At 36.5% G+C, this 22,257-nt stretch overlaps 1 protein-coding gene across 1 annotated transcript; it reads right to left on the bottom strand.

The window, feature by feature from the left end:
* Nucleotides 1-108: 108 nt before the first annotated feature.
* Nucleotides 109-22,257, bottom strand: LOC306884560 (thrombospondin-2-like). The gene is made up of 22 exons (XM_079440521.1): nt 21,968-22,257; nt 21,079-21,149; nt 20,214-20,767; nt 19,615-19,699; nt 17,431-17,627; nt 15,468-15,608; nt 15,277-15,370; nt 14,475-14,645; nt 11,053-11,229; nt 10,692-10,865; nt 9,577-9,704; nt 9,188-9,340; nt 8,178-8,396; nt 5,562-5,669; nt 5,315-5,474; nt 4,975-5,093; nt 4,650-4,884; nt 3,139-3,366; nt 2,770-3,041; nt 2,593-2,690; nt 2,372-2,511; nt 109-1,474 (listed from the first exon to the last, which is right to left on the bottom strand). Exons 2-22 carry the CDS (start codon nt 21,143-21,145, stop codon nt 1,467-1,469), a joined length of 3,528 nt encoding a protein of 1,175 aa, XP_079296647.1. The 5' UTR covers nt 21,146-21,149; nt 21,968-22,257; the 3' UTR covers nt 109-1,466.

The raw sequence follows: 22,257 nt of genomic DNA, 5'->3' as shown, positions 1-22,257 counted from the left end.
CATACTTTACCAAGGCATACTGTACTGATGTACTGATCTAAAACAAATTCGAGTGAGCTTTGGAGGTAAGTGAATATAGGCCCACGTTCCAGTACTTTCAAGTCTCTTGTGAACAGATAAAAAAGTTGTTTATTGAAGGAAAGACATGATGCAGGGTTTATGGAAGCCACATAATAATGATCTGATAGACATATTTAGAAACCATTATAGTATTTGGAACTTCTCCGAAACACCAGCCCAAATGAAAAACTGTGTCTAAACCTTTTATTAAAGAAAAACCTGTGACAACTGTGAGAATAACAATATTAGAAAACTTTACAAGGTTTTCTGGGGATGTGGCATAAAAATCCAAAGCACTGCACTTTTTACAAAATATAAAAAATGGTTATGAAAATAAAATCATTTAACAAGCAAAAGAAAGACAAAACAGATGAATGTTTAGGCTAAAAAAAATCTGGACGATGAATGACAATCTCTTGTGTATGAGAGTCTTTGTTTCTCTGATAAAAACAGAACTGTTTGTCCTACTACGTCTTGTGTTCTCCGTGACAGTTTCTTTAGTAAATAGACAAAACGTAAGAAACTAAAGGAAAAAGTGGTTTAAGACCAGCAAATCTGTGTTAAATGTAACAAAATGCAGTGTGGCATCACAGGACAAAAACAAAACGAAACATTAGCATACTCATTCTCACATTTGAAAAACACTTCCATCAAGTAAAAAAAAAAAATACATAGGCATGAAATTGCATTATGTCTAGAAGCGCAGCAATAAAAATGTACTTTTTTAATCTTTATTTTTTGCAATAGTCAAATTTTGTCAGTGTAAACAAATAAATTAGTATTTACAACGTCTAGGTTCTGAAAGCATTGCGCAAAAAAACCAAACAAAAAACAGACATAACTTGATACTGAGTTGCAAGAGTCATATAAATACTTTACACAAGTAATTATGATACAGTCTTAATATAAACATCTTCATCTCAAAGGTCTCTAAAACATTTATATGCTGATCAAACCCAAAGCCCCTGTTAGAATCGAGGGTTGTAGAAAAAGATGTCTTATTGTCTTCATTACAACAACAAATCTAAAGGAGAAAAAATGAAAAAAATCTGCACATTGTAACAATACGCAGGAAATACAAAAAATTCTTGTGCAAGTAAAGCAGTTGGTGATAAAGATGTCAGAGGAGGAAGTTTCGTGATTGCTTTTCCTCTAGATACCACATGTAATGTTCAATGAACTTTGCCCAAACTTTGGATAAAAAATACTGACTCAAGGACACAAAAACACTGATTAGAAAAATCCTCATAAATGTGCTTGTAATTTAAATGAATTCTTTCTCCTCAGGAGGAGGTTTGGGGCCGGTTTCCTTTTTGTAGTCCACCAAAGTCTTTTGTGTTTTGTCAAAGAGTGAAAATGTGTTGTTGTGCTATAGTTTGTTTTAAGGGAGTCATTTCTTCTCTTTCTCAGTTATCTAAAAAGCAGAAAAAAGTGGTTAAATGGCTTGTAACAAGTGAAAGTTGTGGCTTTGCTGGTCTTTTCTGTTATGCTACACAATATTTTAACAGATAACAACAATAATAATAAAAAATAAAACCAGTTCCTATTTCTTTGCTACTAAATAAGTAATCTCAAATACTTGTGAAAATATATTATATAAATTCATACATTTTAAAAAATAAGGTCTAAAACAAAAACCTATACACATGAATAATAATAAAACTTTATTATATTTATCATTTATTCCTGTAATATAATATAATATAGGCCTAATATAATATGTGACCCTGGACCACAAAACCAGTCTTAAGTCGCTGGGGTATACTTGTAGCAATAGCCAAAAATACATTGTGTGGGTCAAAATTATCAATTTTTCTTTAATGACAAAAATCATTAGGACATTAAGTAAAGATCATGTTCCATGAAGATATTTTGTATCGTAAATATATCAAAACTTTTTATTTTTGATTAGTAATATGCATTGCTAAGAACTTAATTTGTACAACTTTAAAGGCGATTTTCTCAATATTTAAATTTTTTTGCACCCTCAGATTCCAGATTTTCAAATAGTTGTATGTCAGCCAAATATTTTCCTATCCTAACAAACCATGGAAAGCTTATTTATTCAGTTTCGAAAAACTGACACTTAAGACTGGCTTTGTGGTCCAGGGTCACATATAATATAATAATAATGCATTTTTACTTCATTTATATTAATATTTACATTTATTAAAAATTAATTTGAGTATTATTCATATAAAAGCACTAAAATTATACACTGAGATAGAGTAATAATATCTAAAATTGTTTATACAGAGATTAGCGTGTCATTTTAATAAATGGCCACATTCTGTTATGACAAACTACTCACCTCGACACTCGTACTTGAGATCAGAGAAGTAAACCAGTTCTTGGGAAAACACAAACAGTCCTAACCTCCCTCCTGCAAAGGTTTGATCATAAACTGGCCCCGAGTCTGCCATGATCAGTTTCCCCTCATAAACCACAACTCTGGAGAAAAGGAATATAAATCTGTTAACTCTACACACTTGACAAGATTACGTGGCAGTTAAAGGCCTTCCTGTTAATCACCTGATGAATCCTGTCTTGGGTCTGTGGATGAGATGCCACCTGTACGCAGTGTAATCCTTCCAGCCGATATTCTTGGGGTCGTGCCACAGTGTGCGGACCTGCCAGACCACATGCAGCAGTTAGCTTATCATGAACGCAAACAGATGTCGTATTCGCTGAGCAGTCAGCTGTTCTCACCTGTTCAGGAGTGTCACCAGTGTGCCAGAGGGCGTTACGCAGGTGCTCCCCTGTGCCCGTGGTAGAGTTGACCACTTTCAGAGAAACTCCGGCAATGCCAAAAGCTTTTGAAGGATTGACTTCCCAGTACGTTTGAGTTATCTGCTTCCACATTACCACATAAAATCGACTGCTGGACTGATAGCCAAACACAAACCCAGCATAATCGTCATCTCTGTCAGTGTTGACGTAGAAAGTGCCACTGAAATCCACAGCGTTGAACTCATCGAAACCTGAAGAGCGATTAAAACGTTGAGGTCTCATTTACTCAAAGACATCAAACTCTAAGTAAAAATCATGATGGGCTACTCTGACAGCTCACATACTCACCCACTGCAATACCGGGGTCAGAATTGGCCGTCTGAACCAACTCTTTGCCCTGATGTCTGACCACCCAGTTGGGATCAATTTGTGTAGTTCCTTTGGGGTCCAAATGTACCATCTGAAACTTCCGGAAGTCAGTGCTACTGATGGCGTCGTTCTCAGGGCACACATCCAAAATGTCTGGAATGTTGTCATTGTCAAAATCATCTTTGCAGACATCGCCTCGTCCATCCCCTGTAGATAAACTTAGATTAGTTTATCATTCATCCCAATAGATCTGTTAAAGTGGTTACCAAAAACATATACACATACACAATACAATCCGTGCTTCATTTATATTAATATTTAGATGTATAAAAATGTAAATTAATAATACATATTCAATATTCAAAAACAGTAGTAATTAGCCAAGTAATAATAATAATTATAATAATAATCCTGCCCACAATTTCGAGTGTGATTATATTATATTATATTATATTATATATTGGTTAATAATTATTACTGTTTTATTTTAATTTAAATGAATTATAATATTATTAATTAAGATTTAATATAAAATTTAATATAAAATGTTTTATATTATATGGTATATTATTACATGTAATATAATATATTAATTATTTTCTTTAATAATATTATTAATATTTTTATTTTAATAATTATTTTTTAGAATATTTATTAGTACATAATCTGAACATTAATATAAATATTGTATTATATTATTGAGTATTGTGGGTAATAAAATACACCAAAAGGAGAAATACTGTCACAAAAAAGAAGCAGAACGTTTCATCTGGTATCCCAGCTTTCCTCTTCAAGCACAAAGCAATCTCAGCTGTCTTTTCATGTCATGTACATTAACATATGACTGGCTTCAAATGTGAAATCTATTAAATCCAGACTTTAGCACTCAAATAAAAGGGAAAAGTCAAGTAGGCTTTTGCACAGATGCCAGCTTTTTGCTAATGTGTCTGTTTTTACAGTAGTTGACCTTCTCTCTTTGGAACTGTCTTGACACTATCAAACAAACAAAATATAATAAGGTGTGAGAAGTAAGCTAGCACCTGACAACTTCGACCTCCAACTGTAACCTGTTTCCATTTTCCCACCAACACAAAAAATAAGGTAGCCATAACAAAATGCAGCACAGTGGGGCAAACCACATGTAAGCGGTGAGAGTGTGACATCATTTTCCTTGACCCTGGCTACACTTAAGGAAATTTTCCAGTTGTAAATATGTCTAAATCTCAAAGGATGGAAAAAAGGGAAAAATGTGACCAAAAAACTTGGACAAAATTGAACAGATTAAAGAGGACTGGCTCTGGCAAAAGCAACAAAAAAAAAGCATTTAAGCAAAAAAGAATTCTGCCACTGTTGCATTTTTAGACAGAAATGAAGTCTCAACATTTCTATAACTGTTATTGTATGTGCATCCATGTGTTAACTTTTCTTTTCACAGTTATTAGAAACTCAGACAAACACTTCTAGATATTTTAAGCAATAGATTCACTCACCATCAGAGTCCAGCTGATCTTTGTTTGGCACCAGTCTGCAGTTGTCCTTGTCGTCGGGGATTCCATCATTATCGTCATCAAAATCACAAGCATCTCCTTTCCCATCTTTGTCATGGTCAGCCTGGTTGGCATTGGGAATGTAGGGACAATTATCCAGGCTGTTCTGGTGGCCGTCCTCATCAATGTCCTGATTGTTGTCGCACTCGTCACCAACTCGGTCATTATCGGAGTCAGTCTGTTAAAACATACAAATGACTTTGTTAAACTGCTGCAAAACATTCCTCCTTGTGTTTACTGGAAATAGTTGAGCTAGAACCTATTGTACCTGCTCAGGGTTGTGCAGCAGAGGACAGTTATCACACTGGTCTCCCACTCCATCCATATCTGTGTCCTTCTGGTCAGTATTGTACATGTAGGGGCAGTTATCATGCTCATTCAGAACCTCTGCAACACAAGCAAACTATTAACCATCTGGAAATACAACAAATCTGCACCTGACTGTGGTGAGGTATTTGCATTGCTTTTGGTTTATTATTTGTTTACTCTAAAAAGTGCACTTGGGTTTAAACCCAGCCATTATAGAATCCTAAGCTTGTTAAGTGTATAAACAAAATGTGAGTTTTGTTGACTTAGTAATTGTGGGAATGCATGTGGTAGTTTCTCACCATCTCCATCAATGTCTACAGAGCAGGCATCTCCCTCGCCATTACCGTCTGTGTCGATCTGATCGGGGTTGTGCTCATATGGACAGTTGTCACAACGATCACCGACAAGATCTTTATCATAGTCAAATTGCTTTGGATTGTACAGCAGAGGACAGTTGTCCTGGGGGATGGGAGAAAAAAAGCTTAGTTTACATAAAAACAAAACATGACTCATTTTTATTAATATATAATTAAGAAGTCTGCATACCCCCTCATCCATTATTCCATCATTATCATCGTCTTTGTCACAGGCGTCTCCTTGACCGTCTTTATCAAAGTCTTCTTGGCCTGAGTTTGGAAGGTTGGGACAATTGTCCTGCACGATAAAAGGAAAAAGTACAAAAAATTTACATTTATAAATTTAAAATGAAATGAGGACTACTTTATGTGTTAAAAATGAATGCAACTAACATAGCATCTGTTTTACTGTCTATGAATTAAGCCAGTAGACTATTTAAAATATATTTCTAGATTCATTAATTTAGGGATTCAATGTGCTATTATACATTAAAGTTCAAAGTTTGCAGCAAGTAGGATTTTATTAAAGAAGTTAATACTTTTATTTAGCAAGGGAGCGTTAAATTGATCGACAATTATTTATATTTAAAAAACTTTCCATTCATTAAAGAATCTTGCAAGGTAATGCAATATGGTCTCCACACACACAAAAAAACCCATTAAGTAACAACCTTTTCAACACTGATAATAATAAGAAATATAGCTGCAAGCAGCAATGACGGGGCCAAGCACATCAGTGGCCAAATGAGGAGCTAAGCATAGCATGGAGCATCAGACCAACTGCAGTAATGAGTAATTGAAGCCATTTTAAGATTATTGTAGTCCAAATGGCTGAAAAATCATTAAAAGCTACTAGTAATAAGATTGAATGACTTTTCACTTTTGATCAACAGGTGTCACTGTTATCAAATCGATGTGGTGTGTTCTGTGTAAGGTGACAATGGCACACAAAGTTTGGTGTCAATATGCCAAAGCATTGCAGAGATACAGCCTCAAGTGTCATTTTGGCATCATGCCTCAAATTTGTTGTTGTGGTATGTGAAAACCGTTTTTTTCTATCAACATGAAATCCATTCATTTCTATCCTTTTTGTCAGCATGGTCTGAAGATGATATGATTTGATTTTGGTGAAAATCGGACCAACGGTCTAGGAGGAGTTTGAAAAAGTAGGTTTTTAAAGAAAATTAAAAGACCAGAGAGGACTTTTTAGCACTTAAATGGCTGACTATGGCAACATTGGTATCACTGTTCTCAGCATGACCCAAGGAATCTATTAATACCAGTCTCATTACAATAGGCAAAATTCACAGAAAGATATAAGCATTTATTTGAAATTTCATTATGACTTTTGACCAAAAGGTGGCACTGTTTCAAAACTTTTTGAGTACTTTCAGGTCATAGTCTCCATGGTACATATAAAGTTTCTTAATGGTACACCAATGCATTCGCAAAATATAGCATTTTTAATAATAATACCCCATTATAGTCAATGGCAATTTCATGTTTTGTTCAATTATAGCGCCACCAAGAGGCACAATCCCACCAATTTTTTTATGTGTCCTTAGAGTGTGCCCATACATATGTGTGTCAAATTTGGTGAAAATATCTCATTTTGTTTTGGAGTTATAGACATATTTGTGTGTAAGTAGATGAAAAATTACTGACTATTGACTTTGTTTGAATTTTTGTACCACTTACTATCAAAATTTTGGCAATTGGGCATTGGTGAATAGCCGGGACGCTATGTTTTCGAACTTCCTACGGTGGTTTCGTGTCGATCTGAGTAACGGTTTCTAAGATATTGGCAAATGTTTTTTAAGTGCTAAAATGCAACGTAGCACAAGCCATAAGGCAAAATCTGGCAAGTTTGGTATTGATGGACTCGGCAAGGATTCAGGAGTTTAAAAAGGTGACTCTTGTGAAAATAAGTCAACCCCACCCAAAGTTATAAGCATTTGAATATTTGATTTTACCACACACCAAGTTTCGTCTCAATCCGTCAAACCCTTGCGGAGATATAAGCTCAGATCCATTTTTGTGTGCATTTTGGCTAATTCGTTAGTGTGGTATTCGAGAACGCTTGGACGAATCGACTTGAATTCCATAAGTTTTTGCCACCATGGTCTGTAGATAATCTGAGCCAATTTTGGTGAGAATCAGCCAAATCGTCTAGGATGAGTTCCACAAAGTAGGTTTTACAAACAATTGAAGATAGCGAAAAAACTAAACCTTATGATTAGCATTTCAGCAGTTATTAGCATTTCAAAATTTAATTTTTGGACAAGTGGTGGCGCTAGAGAGTTTGAGTTAGAGACTCCAAATTTGGTGTGGTTACTATTGACATTATCATCTATCAGTGTGCCAAATTTTACAACTTTCCCGCAATCGGTTCTATGGGCTGCCATAGAAGCAATGGCGGAAGAATAATAATAATAAGAATCTACGCATCTTCGCACCTTCGGTGCTTGGCCCCTAAATATTTGTTGAGCACCAAATCAGCATATTAGAATGATTAGACTGACTGCTGAAAACTCAGTTTTGCCATCACAGGAAAATTTATATTTTAAAGTATATTAAAATTTTATTATTCTAAAAAGTTATTCTAAAGTGTAATAATATTATTGTTTTTTTGTTTTTTGAACAAATAAATGCAGCATTGGTGCGCATGAGTGACGTCTTTCAAAAATGCAATTATTTTCAGAAACTTTTGCGATTAGGCCTAATTGGTCACATTTTTAGTCAATTAAAAGTCAAAGTTAAAACTAATTATATTTTATAGTCACAGAAAAGACAATAACTCTATTACCTTTTTGCAGTGATAGGATTGGTTGGCTCCACACACCAGGTTCTGATTGGGCCAGCCATCAAGGTCAGAGTCCTCGCCGCAGATAAGGCCGTCCCCAGCATAGCCGATCTTACACTCGCATTTAAACATGGGGTCAGTGAAGTGGCCAAGGTAGATACACTCAGCGGACCTGTGGCAGTTGTGAGTCTTGTCTTTGCAGGGGTTTTCTTGCTCGCATACCTGAAAAATAAACAGACTTCAGCAACACTAATACAGCAGTCCAATTATGGTGAATGAACTGGTTCATAGCCTCGGGAGACAACTGGGAATAATGTTGTGAGGCTCTTAAAAGACTTTCTATTGATAATTTAATACTATTTTGTTGGATTCAGCTGTGCACAACCGGGCAGTTTATTTGAAAAGCTATTGGAGCACAGCTATAAAATGTGAGACAATTCCTTTCAGCCCTTTGTCAATTTACTACTCTTGGGCGCTGGATCAAAGCAATGCAAGCTGGAGCTTGGTGACAAACCTATTAGTTGTGGACGTTATGAAACTTTTGGACTTTCAAGAAATCAGCAAAATTTATTCATCTGAGAGGAATGGAAGAACTAGAGCAAGATCCATATGCTTGGCCACCATTATGGGCCCGAAAGATTTTTTTAATTCAGAACACATCCTTTTTCCAAAATATCTCAGAATACACTTTCTACTCAGACTATCAGTCTGGAGCAACTTTGGACATAAATGCAAACAACATAATGCATGGTCCACAGTCATTTCTGGGAAAGAACTGTCCGATTATACGAGAAGAGACCACCAGTTTGGCAGTTTTACATAAAATAGTTGATTCCAAAATAATAGTACAGTATGGATTATTTAACATAACTGTGCATCAGACGGTCGGCAAACAGACTGTGGGCTGTCTGAGATTCAGCCAGGCTAATGACACATTTATATATTTGTGCAATAACACATTTATATACTTGTACAATAATTGATACAATCTGTCCATAGACTGCATAACTAACCTGTTTATTTAGCTTGGCAGCCTCCACTCCCATTCCAAAGGGCTGATTGCCTTTGTATCGAGGAGGGCAAGGCAAGCAGTGGAATCCTGGGTCTGTGTTGACACAGCGCTGGGATTCACCGCTTTTAAAACAAAGATCAGGCACCATGTCACACTACAGGACAGAAGAAGCAAACAGAGATGTTAGGAAACTTTTGAAAAAACATTTTTCAATAATATTCACATTTACTGGGTTCAAATCAGTCGATCAGTGGAGCAAGGGCTGGAGGAACATTTTTGTTTGGCTATGCATTCCACGTTGAATTGTGAGTAATGTAGTATAACAATTGCTTCTTACACACCCCTAAATACATTATACTTTTCCCAGCTCTAGCTCTTTTCCCTTTGTACCTCATTCACATCCTCACAGAATGTTCCATTTCCACGGAAACCAACAGGGCATGGCCCGCACTCCCACGAGCCGTCAGCGGAGCTGGTGCAGTCAACACCCCCGAAGCACGGGTTAGATAGACAACCATCTGAGGAAGCAGGGAATGAAAAAGGGAGAGGCTTTAAGTTTACTCATGAAATTGATATGCATTTTATAAATCTCAGGATGAAACTAGAGACATTTTGCATGACGTGTCAGTCTAAAGTGGCCTTTAAATAATAGAGCCCATTGATAAGATGAATTTCACATGTATGCAACAGTTCAAAGGTTTTTGAAAGAAGTCTCTAATACTAACCAAAGCTGCATTTATTTTATCAAAAATGCAGTAAGAACAGTATTATTGTGAAATATTATTACATTTTTAAAATAAATATTTTCTATTTTAATGTTTTAAAATGTAACTTGTTGCTGTGATGCAAAGCTGAATTTTCAGCATCATTACTCCAGTCTTCAGTGTCACATTATTCTTTAGAAATCCTTCTAATATGCTGCTTGGTGCTCAAGAAACATTTCTTATTATTATCAGTGTTGTAGTGCTGCTTAATATTTTTATTTAAACCATGATGCTTTTTGATCATTTTTGACAAATTTGATAATTTTCAGAATTTGTTTGATGAATAAAAAGAACATTTTTTTTTAATAGAATATTTTTGTAACATTATAGATATATTTATTATTACTTTTACTTTTGCTGAATAAAAGTATGAATTTCTTTGAAAAAAACTTACTGATCCCAGACTTTTGAACAGTAGTGTATCATCTTACCTTTTCATTTCCCCTCTAACTCCCAATCAGATGCTAATGCACCTTTCTGCTTTATTGTAATTTATCATGGTTTAAAGGCAGCATAAAAATAGACCTCTAAATGAACAACAGCTTTTAACGGTTTTAACAGCTGCTAGTTTTATTGTGACCAGACTGAGCTGAGACAGAAGGTTTAATATTGGCTCAGCAATGGGGACAAGAGCACAGGGACATCCACAGTATGGTCCCATAGATATTTAGCCAAACACAGTCTATGAGTGAGAAAATATGTAGAGTGAGAAATAAATGAAAATATCGGAAGGTAACATACCAACAGGGCAGTCCTGTTTGTTGCAGGAATCAGAGTCCCTGGACTCTCCTGGGCATTTCTTGCCACCATACTGCGGACGAGGGCTGTTACACACGCGTGTTCGTGTCCTTGTTCCTCCCCCACAGGTGGTGGAGCAGATCGCCCAAGGAGACCATGGGCCCCAGGCTCCATCAACTACAAGACAAAGACAATACAGTAAAAATCGAAATATAAAACTGAGTTTACAGAGACAAATAATCCATTTAAATCGTTTCATCCAAGATCACACTATGCAAATCGGTATAACATAGTCTTAGCGTCATTTCTTTCACAAGACTAAGTTTAATACATAAATAAGAAGTGCAAAGCTCCCAGTACTCACTCGGACAAGGTTTGGCTTCACATTTTTTAGTCTCTCTCCCGCTGCCCTCACAGTCCTTTCCTCCCAGCTGAGGAACAGGGGAGTTACAGTGGCGAATTCGGGTGATCTGTCCCTCTCCACAGGTCACAGAGCATGATGACCAGGGGGACCACAAACTCCAACCACCATCTTGACGGACTATAATGAAAGGCAGAGAACTGGTATGGTTATCAAAAACAATGGTGCATGCTGTCTTTGAGTGCTTGTGGAAGACCCTTCTCTTGAGTTTGGAAGTCATAATTACGATACGATGTGCGTCCAAGTGAACTTTTCAAAGGTAGGGTATATTTCTCTCTTCTCTCTTTATTGGAAAAGTCAAAGGGGTCATAAACTGAGAAACCAAAATTCCCTTGATCTTTTGACATATAAGAGGTCATTGCACTACAAAAACATCTTGTAATTTTCAGAACTCAAAACTTTCTTGTTAGTCTATAAACAGCTTACACTGAAGCCAGTCTGCCAAAACAACAGATTGTGGAATGTACCACTTTATGATGTAATAGTGTGGCTAAACACTGCCCCCGCAGAGGAAGATCAACTCCTGCTTCTACATCACTGCCTGTTTAGCCCCACCCACTGATTTGTAGCGAAATAACGAAAGAGGCAAACGCAGGTCTACACAAAAATCAACAGATAAAGATGTTCCGAAGACAACAAGATGCTGTGCAGTGCCAAGTTGTGGAAAAACACAGTCTTTGCATTGCATTCTTTCTGATCCCAACATTAGGTAAGAGTGGAAGAACTTTATTTTTAATGAAGATCCAGACCACATCACTAATAACTCGGTCCTTTGTTCACGTCATTTTACCATGGAATCGTAAACAAACAAGGCTCAATTTGGTGTGGGATTTTCAGAAATATTGAAACTGAAGGACGATGCTGTGCCGACTATATTGGATCCGACAGTAACTGTTTTTATTACGTTATCGGTGCGTCACCGTTATCACCATTGCGTTGTCTTTTAAACAGATCATTTGAAATTTACTGAGTATTCATGAATTTTTAACCCAAATCATTGCGGCGTCCATCTATGAAGGATGTAGGCTGAGCCAATCATAGCAGTGGGCGTTTACTTCTGAGTCTAAAATCCGCCATGCCTAAAAACAGGACAGAAAATAGCCTATTACTTATTAATTATGATGTTTTTTTAATGTAAAAATCTTGATAATATTATAAGTGGACCTCAAAGAACAGTACAAAATACAAAAGCTAAGGCAGTTCATGACCCCTTTAAGGCATTTGTTTACCCCTAATTCAACATACATTAGACCTGAATAAAGCTTTACTTGTATATATTATTAAAATTAGTTTTAATAATATAAAATAATCAATAATTTAATAATATTTTTTGTGTTTTCCAGCTAGATTTATCAACAGCACAGAAGTTATACTGTAACGTTCACAAATAAAACTTAACTATGACTGAAACCAAACTGCCAATGGAAAGTTGGGGCTAAAACAAAATTGTGGAGGTGTTTATGTGCACTCATCTCATAAATTCGATCATTCTAACATGACTTAAAGGCAGTGTTAAAGAAGCAAACAAACCCACACAAACAATGACATCTTTCATTTATGTTAGTAAGTTCAGAGGCATGCGGTCCAGTAATGACACAGGGTGGGACTGCCAATAAACTTGATGAAGCGATGACCACCTGGCCCACAGCTCTAGACTCATCACCTCATCCTCGCTTTGGGACTCAGCATGGGAAAAGACCTGATGGTATATTCTGGTCAGTGGTGACACAATGAGCATTAAGTGTGCCTCCTCACACGCTGTCAGTTGTATTCTGTTCCCATGACCACATGGGTATAAGTTTTCGGACTGACAATATGAGGAGGAGAGAGACTGTGATTCATTTTATACAAATCTAAAAAAACTTAAGGTATGAATACTTATGGATATTGTTGAGTGGTAATTGTAACAAAGGCCAGTTTGTCCATTGCTGTCCAAGATACCAGCTGGTGACATTTGTCAGTTATAAAAAAAACATTTGAGTCCGCTGTAAGGTAGAGTTAGCATTGGTACACCACAAAGAGCCATATGCCGCTCATTAAAACCTCACTGAGCATATGCGATGAATACCAGCTCGTTCCCTCGCTGATGGAAAGGAGTTTATCTATTAGCACACGCTCCATAAATATTTACAACAGATGATGAAAGAAAACACCCATGTTGTTACAAAATTACCCAACTGCCACAAATCAGGTCAGGAAAGGAATGCCTTAAAACTTGACAAATTGTACTAGTTGCCCTTTTCCATTTTCAACTTTATAAGGGACAAAAAGCACTATAAAACAAGCATCATGAAAGTGATCCATACAATTTATGCACTATATTTAAAGTGTTTTTAAATCCTCATTCAAAGATATTGAATGGTTTTTATAAAACTTCCAATATTATGTACAAATTGTTTAACTACTCATAAACGTGCCTCCACCTACATTTTTGCAAAACACCAAAAATGTACCTATACATGCAATTCACTGCAGTTTCCAGCTGAAATGACCATCAGTGGGAAATCAACAACTATTTTTTCCTATTTACACAAATAATGATTTGTGTGGATTATTGATGTATAAAGCTTTATTTTCTTGTGGTTCATTTCCAAAGTCCTATCAACAACCAACATAATATGTCTCCAGATTCACATTTCGGATAAAACTAAATGTGTTTTAGCGCCACTTAGCGTTGTTTGTGACACTTTTATTGTGCTTTTGCATCATTTTGAAGCTTAAAAGCATCAGACCTCACTCACTGTAATTGCATTAAAAGATCAACCAGCACATTCTTCCTTTATCGTCCATGGAAAAGTTATTCAAGTATGGAACGACATGAGTAAATCACCGAATTTACATTTTTGGATGAACTATTCCTTCAAAAGCTCAAAACCAATTCAAAAGAACAAAAACAACAGCCAAAATAAGTATTTTGTCCCATGAAGATTTAGAGATTTTGGCTGGAACTAAACCGAGAACCAAAGTCTTGATGAATCTGATTCTTTTTCTTCCATTTCCATTACTTTTTACAGCTGTTTAGATATTGTGACAGCTGCATTTCATATCTCTCTTTCTACTTCGTTTAGAATGCAAACTCTTTCACTCTGGTCTGTGGAGACGTTACAGATGAGTGCATTACTTTTACTTATCACAATTATCTCTGATGTGCTGATACACCTGAAACAAATTAGTGAGAGAACAAGCAACAGGATTTAATCCACTACCACTTAAACCACTGTTATGTGGTTTTCTTCCAAGGTTTTAGACTTTATGGGCAAAACAGACAGGAAAGTGGTATCCAAAATGTCTCTAAATGACCAAAGAACAGGTGTTCAAAGAAAGTGTGCAGTTTATAACAGTCAAACAAAGCCTGGCTGTCTCACCACGACTGTCGCATTTTCCCAAGTTGCATCTGCGGGTTTGGATAGAGGGGCCACTGCAGGGGTTACTTGTGGCATCACACGACCTGCCTCTTTGCTGGGTGCCTGTTCCACATGTAACGGTACACTCCGTCCATTCAGACCAAGGCGACCAGCCATCTTCGCTGTCTTTAGCTGTACACACATAAACGTACAAGCACATTTACCACTGCTAACTTTAGGCACAATTCACCTCGTTCTAACCCCACCACACCCATCATGGTGCTCCTTGTTGCTAGTATATTTAAAAAGCAAAGGCAAAATTGTTCTTTGCTTCTGATGTTTTGGAGCTTAAGTTATACATGACATCATCTTTCTCAACCCACTTCAGAGCATGGGAACATACAGTAATGCTTGTTACTCATGGATAATAAAAATGTGTGGTTGGCAAACACAAGCAGTTTTAAAACAATAACAGTTCTGTACCATAAAATGAGGGAAAAGCTTCTCTGTACATCTGGCCTGTATAAGCTTCCGTTCAAAAGTTTGGGGTCGGTAAGATTTTTAAAAACCAAGGCTGCTTTTATTTGAACAAAATACAGTAAAAACAGCAATATTGTGAAGTATTCATTTAATATAATAGTTTTCTATTTTAATACACTTAAAAATTTAATTTATTTCTGTGATGAAATAAATTACAATTCACACAAATTATATTAGCAAAGAATTTTTTTTTATTTAAGACAAAGGATCTCTAGATTGAATGCGCATACCCTTTAGACAATGAGAGTGTGAATATTAGCAATGTGTCAGAAACGTTACTCACGCAGACACACTGGACAGCATTCACCATCTAGGAAAGTGGGGCTGGCACAGGATACTGGAGGACATGTGATCTGATGGCATACAATCTTTGATTCCTGCAACATAAAGCCATCGAGCATTAAGAGTAAGAACAAAAGAAGACTGCCATTCGCTCTTTCGCTCCCATTCATCATACGTCGGAGTTCTTCCCACCTGACAAGTACACTTGGTGCAGCTGTCCACAACCCAATCCTCCTTATCCTCAAAGAGACGGCCGTCTTGCCAGCACATGCGCTTGTCTTTGATGTTCTTCATGTTCCCAAGCACCTCCTTCATCACGGTGTTCTCCTCAGTCTAATCGATAGATGCAAGCAAGACAGATGGACAAATGGTCAAGAGGAGGCAATGCGTCTATCAATGTCTTCCACATGTAGATAAATAGAGGTGATTTAAACTGAAATGGAATGAGCACACTTCTATATAGAAGGGGATTTATGTCCTTGACCCCAAAGAACAGGAAGCTCTGCCCTAGGAAATCTGAGATGATTTTCTCATTGTGACCTCTTAACCTGGGAAATAACTTTGCATTTTCTGCTATCAAATTGCCACGCTTTGGTTGATTTCCAGTGTCAACCTGTGGAAAATGATGAAGAACTTTGTGCTTCTTAAGGATTTCCATGTACACTATTTCCATGTTCAGTATAATTTTAAAAACAAGTTTTTGAGTTTCTTATGCTCACCAAGTATGTATTTATTTGTATTTATTAAAATAGAGTAAAAATAGTAACACTGTTAAATATTATACTACAATTTAGTATTTCAATATATTTTAAAATGTAATTTATTTCTATATACCCCAAATCACATTTCTGGTTGACCACCATGCAGAAGTAAAGTGTCCTCAAGTAACTTTTGATCTACATGTAATTTACTCGTCTTATGCTTATGATTTGTGCTTGTATTGTTGACATTTGCAACATAAGTCATCTTATTTCTCACTTATGTAATGTTTGAATGCAAAAATTCTCTTTTCAGATTTGTTCATCTTTGCCAGTTTCCATTTTCTGTTTTTCTTTCTTTCTTTTTAACAAATAAATGAAAAAGAACACCCAAACTAGAGCTTTACAGTCCTGAGATGTGTTAGCAAAAACTATCATGCATTTGTGGCCACGAGTAAAGAGTTGAGAAAGTGGAAAGAGACAGAACAAGAGGTAAGGGAAGGGAAAAAACTAACAAGAGGAATGCAAAAGGGGGGAAAAGGTTATTAACTTCTGAAGCACACTAAGTACATACAATAACATACACTAAAAACACAACCACATTCAGCATGTGCTGATGAATTCATTTGTGCATGTGTGAATGAGAACAAATAGCAGTCATGAGTGTTAGGCTGTGAAACAGAACACCACATGGTCTGGAAGAGCCTCTGGGACCCGCAGAATCCAGCGGCTGGATTTCCCAGAGATTATGCCCAGACTCCCTCATCACTGAGAAGCTCCCAGTGGAGGATAAAGGGGCTGTTTAAACACTGCCAGACACGACTCGGTTCTTATTCACACTTCCTATCTCCCTCTAAAACAAACCATAAAACCCCAGCCCACATCTTCACGTTTTCCACTGCCTCTTTAGCCCTGTTTTCCTTTAATGGTTCTGTTTAGACTAAAATAATTTTTGCTTGCACGGTCAGATATTTAATCTGTGTTAAAATTCTTCTAAACACAGATTGGCCACCAACCTAAACATTGGGTCTTCATGAAACAACGTGTACCTTTCAGAATCAACAAAACAAACATCTTTATTCACCCGCATATTGTTGAATGAATGAAGCATTAGTAGAGATACTAATGTGCGCTCAAATCGCTTCACTTTATTTTTTCCATGGAACACATACAGAAATTTAAGGGTCACTCGTTTCCATGCAATTACAACGAATGAGAATTGAGCCTTTCAAGGTGCTTTTTTTTCAAACAAAGCTATCGTATAACTTCAGAAGATTTGGAGTATAGTGTACAAGTCGTATGGACTACTTTTATGGTGCTGTTGTGACCTTCTTGATGCTTGAAAGCCTTAGCCCCTATTCATTGCAATTGCATGGGAAATGTTTTTACTTTGTGTTCTTTCTCAGTTTCATATACTCTTTCAAATGAAACACATTCATTAAGTAAAACACATTTACCACTTTTTGCAAGCCATCTATGAGATTGCCCACAACAATACGGAGACCTTTGAGCTCCTGGACCATGTTGGTGATTTCCTCACAGGAACGCTCGCACACATCCGATGCCATTTTCTCCTTCTGCCCAATGAAGTTGGTGGAGATGGCCGTACCAACAGACACAGTCTCTGTACTTTCATTAACCACGTTAACTTCCTCTGAGAGAGAAAAGAATGCAGTCAAAAAATGTTTAAATTTTATTTATTTTTTTACTTCAGAAATGACCATCAATGTCTCTAAAAATAAAGAGGAAGTAAAATGACTTTAAATGAATGCAACATTAAAGTGGCCCCATAAGCATTTACAATGAATAATCAAAATACAGCAGCTATGTTTTATAGCAGTATATAACTTTATATAAGTTTTAAAACACTTAACAGATTTATAGGATATTCCACAACCCACACGTTTGAATATATCATTCTCTCCCTATATTTCTGACATAAGTATAATAAATGCGTAGAAGCTACCCTGAAGTAACATTTAAAGAAAGATAGTGATTTTTCAAAGCAAGTCTTGGAAAAGGAGGAAGGTGGTGGGGTTGGGGATACGCAACAGCAGAGGAATGCTGTCCATTATGCCAAAACTCCCATTAGATATCTGCAGCCATTTTGGGGTCATTTACGTAAATTTTCTCCAGATTAATGGAGGACAGGAGACACTAAATCAAGAGCCATGTTGTTACCTCCAGAGGCTCCTTTGAGACTCATGCAGGGTTAGCAGCTTTTTAGAGACTGTTGAACTCGTTCAAATCTCTTGGGGGTTTCAGTCAATGCTGGGAAAATGAGTGTGTGTGCATGTGTCTGTTGCAGCGACTTTCTAGGCAGGCTTTTGTGCAGTTCACTTTAACTTTTATTTAGCAATACGTGGCACTCCTAAACTGGGGCACTAGAGAGTTTATAGAGACCTCTGTACTGGCATCCTAACACTCAGCAGCTGGCATGTATCCGTGTTGGCAATGGAAATGGAAGCCTTTTTGACTGCACATATCCTATGCATACTTATTCAATTATAATTAAAATGAACTGAACCAGCAGTGCTAGAGAAACACTCACACCCTCACATCTCACACAAGGCTTAGTTTTGTCATGGTCTAAAACTACTTATTCCAGCACAAAAGTCAGCCAGCTCTAGGGATGAGTTTATAATAGATTCAGAAGTCGTCTCTGCATTAAACTGCAATCCAACAAGTTTAAAAAAAAAATATCAAATTTTATATTTAAAAAATATTTTCCATTACAATATACATTTAAAAAAAAAATATATTTTAGTATTTGGTGGAAAAAACATTTATATTGTTCATTCAAATGTGCTTTTTTATTTTTTATTTATTTTTTGGTTGGGCAAAAGAATGGATTCTGATGCAAAACATTATGGATTGGTCTGTAGTCTAACACAATATTATGCGTCTAGGATTATCACAAGAATCATAGAAATCCAAATGATTCCAAAGCTGTTTGCAAGGTATAAAAAAGGATATACAGGAACAAAAAAGTAAGATTGTCACTGGCAATGCAACTCTGATCCACAAAGGGCAAGTGAATGTTTCAAAAACTGGTCCAAAGAGTGTTGAGCCCTGGAAACCAAAGCTTTCAGTCAAACCAGCCAGTTTGTGTTCTTACCAGTGTGTGTATGAAATTATGAGTGTGTACTTATTCCATTTTTCCACCTTCTGTTATAGAATACCCTGCCAATGTATATTAATATGACAATATTTATCCTCTTTATGGCATGTGCAAACTGGTTGACCCTTATACCACCACACTAACACGAGCGTTTCCCGTAAACATGATGTAATATGGTCAGAAATTTCCACAGCTCTGATCTGCAGATTTCGTGACCCACTTAGGTGAAAGCCAGAAAAGCTTAAAATGAAAACTGAATCCAACGGAAAACATACCAACCCTCTTAAAACAAAATTTGATCATGAACTGCACCGAATAAATCCAGCTGAGCTTCTGAAACCTAGTACATTCAGAAGTTCAAGCATTATGAGAGCCTATAATCTGAGCCCGAAAGAACTAGTCCAACATTAATAATCCAAAGGTCATAAAAGAAGACTCTTAAAGTTAACATGTTTCAAGAACTTTCTGTGGTTTTCAATAACCTTTAAAGTTTTCACGTTTAAGAAGAATGAATTCTTACCAGGTTTGGCGATCACACAACCTTTGTTTCTTAGGATGTTCTCTATTGGTGTGTCAAAAAGGAACTGTACATTCTGTAGTAAACCCTGTAAAATGACAGAGATTATAACCAGTCAATTATAATATCAAATTGAGAAAATGTATTACAATTTTCCTCAATCAGATTTTAATTACCACAACTGTGGTGAATTTGTAGCATATAATCCATATTAATCAAGAACACTGTTCCTATAACATCTATCTATCTATCTATCTATCTATCTATCTATCTATCTATCTATCTATCTATCTATCTATCTATCTATCTATCTATCTATCTATCTATCTATCTATCTATCTATCTATCTCAAGAACATGGTTTCTAGAAAATTAAATATAAATTTTTTAATAATATTTATACAATAACAATATTTTTGTCTTTCTATTATAGATAGATAGATAATTTTACCATTTTATTGAAAAAACAGTATAGAATGTCTCGATACTCGAAAAAGGATTTTTCTTCCCTATTTCACAACACAGAAAAATCATTATGCAGGAATTACATAACAAGCATTGAATAAAGTTCAGATGTTGTTCAGGGAGAAGAACTGCTCTTACCCTGAAGTGGTTTTCCCTGATAGATCCCTTGGCCACAAACATCCGACTGCCCTCCGGCCGCAGATGCTCATAGAAAGGCTCATCCAAGATCACGCTGTCAATGAGGCTACAGCCTATGTACAGGTGAGCATTCTCTCCGTGAATGTACAGCGTAATGTTCTTCCACTGCGAATCAGACAAGTCCACATCCTCAAAGGACACCACATTCTGAGATCCCTCGACCATGTAGAGCAGATCCAACGTGTTGGCGCGTCCATTGGACACAATCTCAAACTGACGGCTCCCACTGGGGCCCTCCAGACCAATCAGGGTTCCCCTGGAGCCCTTGTCCTGTCGTATGGTGGCCACAAACACAAAGCCCTCATTGTTCTGGACCTGCTTTAGGATCAGCTGGAGGGCCGGGGTGCTCACTGCAGGGATGTGATCAAAGCGGATGAAGCGGTATGCAGGCGAGTCCCAGTCGTGGCCCTTGAAGAGCTTGGCACCAATCGTCTTTCTGCTGATGCTGCTGATTTTGAAAAGGTCGAAGATGGATTCATCTTCCACATGGCCATCTTTGAATGAGTCAACATAGGCATTTATGTGATGATTAGATAAGCCCATTAAAATTTGCAAGAAAATATTACATAATCTCAGATCAAAACTATTTGAAAGCTGTTTTGCATTGAATACCACATAGAGACTCTGTTAATGAATCAAACACAGATGTGCTTTGAGGCACAGAGAATAATGGGCAAGTTGTGTAATATGGACATCTCAATCTCAGAATTATATATGTGCAAGTAAACCTCAATAGCAAGACAGAAAATATGTTAAATCCTATTTATTTATAAACAATTTAGGAACAGGTGGAACGGGGATTTACCTTGAGGTAGCGCTCTGATGCATAGTAACAGCAAAGGCAGAAAGTAGAAATTTCTCCTGAGTATCATACTCCTTTAAAATACACATAAAATTCTATATAAAACATAAAATCTTATTTCCAAATACTCATTTGATAGTCTAATGAAACATACCACATGCCTTTAACAAATGTTTTATACAGAGTGAAAAAAATGATCAGTTGAGCAATAAGACAATTAAAAAATTGCAACAAAAATTATGACAATAAAATAAAATGTTAATGTAACAAAACAAATAGGGGCTTTGGGTTTTCCTATGTTTCCATATTCCTTGGCTTTACAATACAGACCAATCTTAGTAAGAGACTATAATAGACCCTTTATTATTTTATGTACCTCAATTACAACATGTTAAGGAGATTTGACATCATCTTTCAAAGAGGCAAGGTGTATAGGCTAATTAAACATCTGTGGTCATGTGTCTTTTTAAACCAGCTGTGTGAAAGCTCAAGTTCTCAACTTTCATTTATAATTCACAACTGTTTAAAAATACCTCAATAACACTTACTAAAAAGTAAATGGATACACCATTAAATAAATTAATATCAATAAATAGATAGACTATGGTTCAAAATGACATTTATGTGCAATTGGCATTCAAAATGTTTCAAGTTAAAAATGGTTTATGCATTTTTATTAGATGACATCCCGAACACTTGCTGAGTGCAGTAGCAACAGGTCTTTAAAAGCGTTTAACTGCAGCAATCTAACAAAATTAAGACATTTGTGACAGTTTTTCAAGCATAGTTTCAAACGAAACAAAAGATTCATTATTTGCACGGAGAACATTTTAATTAGTCAAGTCTAGGGTGTCAAAAAGTATAAAAATTCTCTCACATAAACAAGACTCACCTGTTGTAATGTGCACTCCAACTCAAACAGCACAACGTCTATATGCCCTACAAGACAAAAAATGTTGAGAAAAAAGGGTCTTCTGGACAAATACTAATCCACAGTGCCTATAACATCCACACAGCTCCGGGTTTCAGTTCAGTGGCCTGAGAACTACTGGACTGATGCCCTTTATATGGTTCAGTCCGAACCATGTCAGTCAGGTTCGGATATAAACCTGGAGCTGCTGAGGGGGCTGAATTATAAGACTCACATCCTACAATGTCATGCCAGTAGCCTACCAATGCAGT

This window comes from Barbus barbus, assembly GCF_936440315.1.
Source record: "Barbus barbus genome assembly, chromosome: 18".
NCBI classification, from domain to species: Eukaryota; Metazoa; Chordata; class Actinopteri; order Cypriniformes; family Cyprinidae; genus Barbus; species Barbus barbus.
This window is presented reverse-complemented; position numbering and strand designations above follow the sequence as displayed.

Coding starts and splice junctions, on each gene's coding strand:
- LOC306884560 (XM_079440521.1), bottom strand. CDS start 21,145: ATGATACTCAGGAGAAATTTCTACTTTCTGCCTTTGCTGTTACTATGC. Junction 11,230..14,474: donor GGGAAAATGCGACAGTCGTG/GTGAGACAGCCA, acceptor CTTTCATTATAG/TCCGTCAAGATGGTGGTTGG. Junction 3,042..3,138: donor TGACCCCGGTATTGCAGTGG/GTGAGTATGTGA, acceptor ATCGCTCTTCAG/GTTTCGATGAGTTCAACGCT.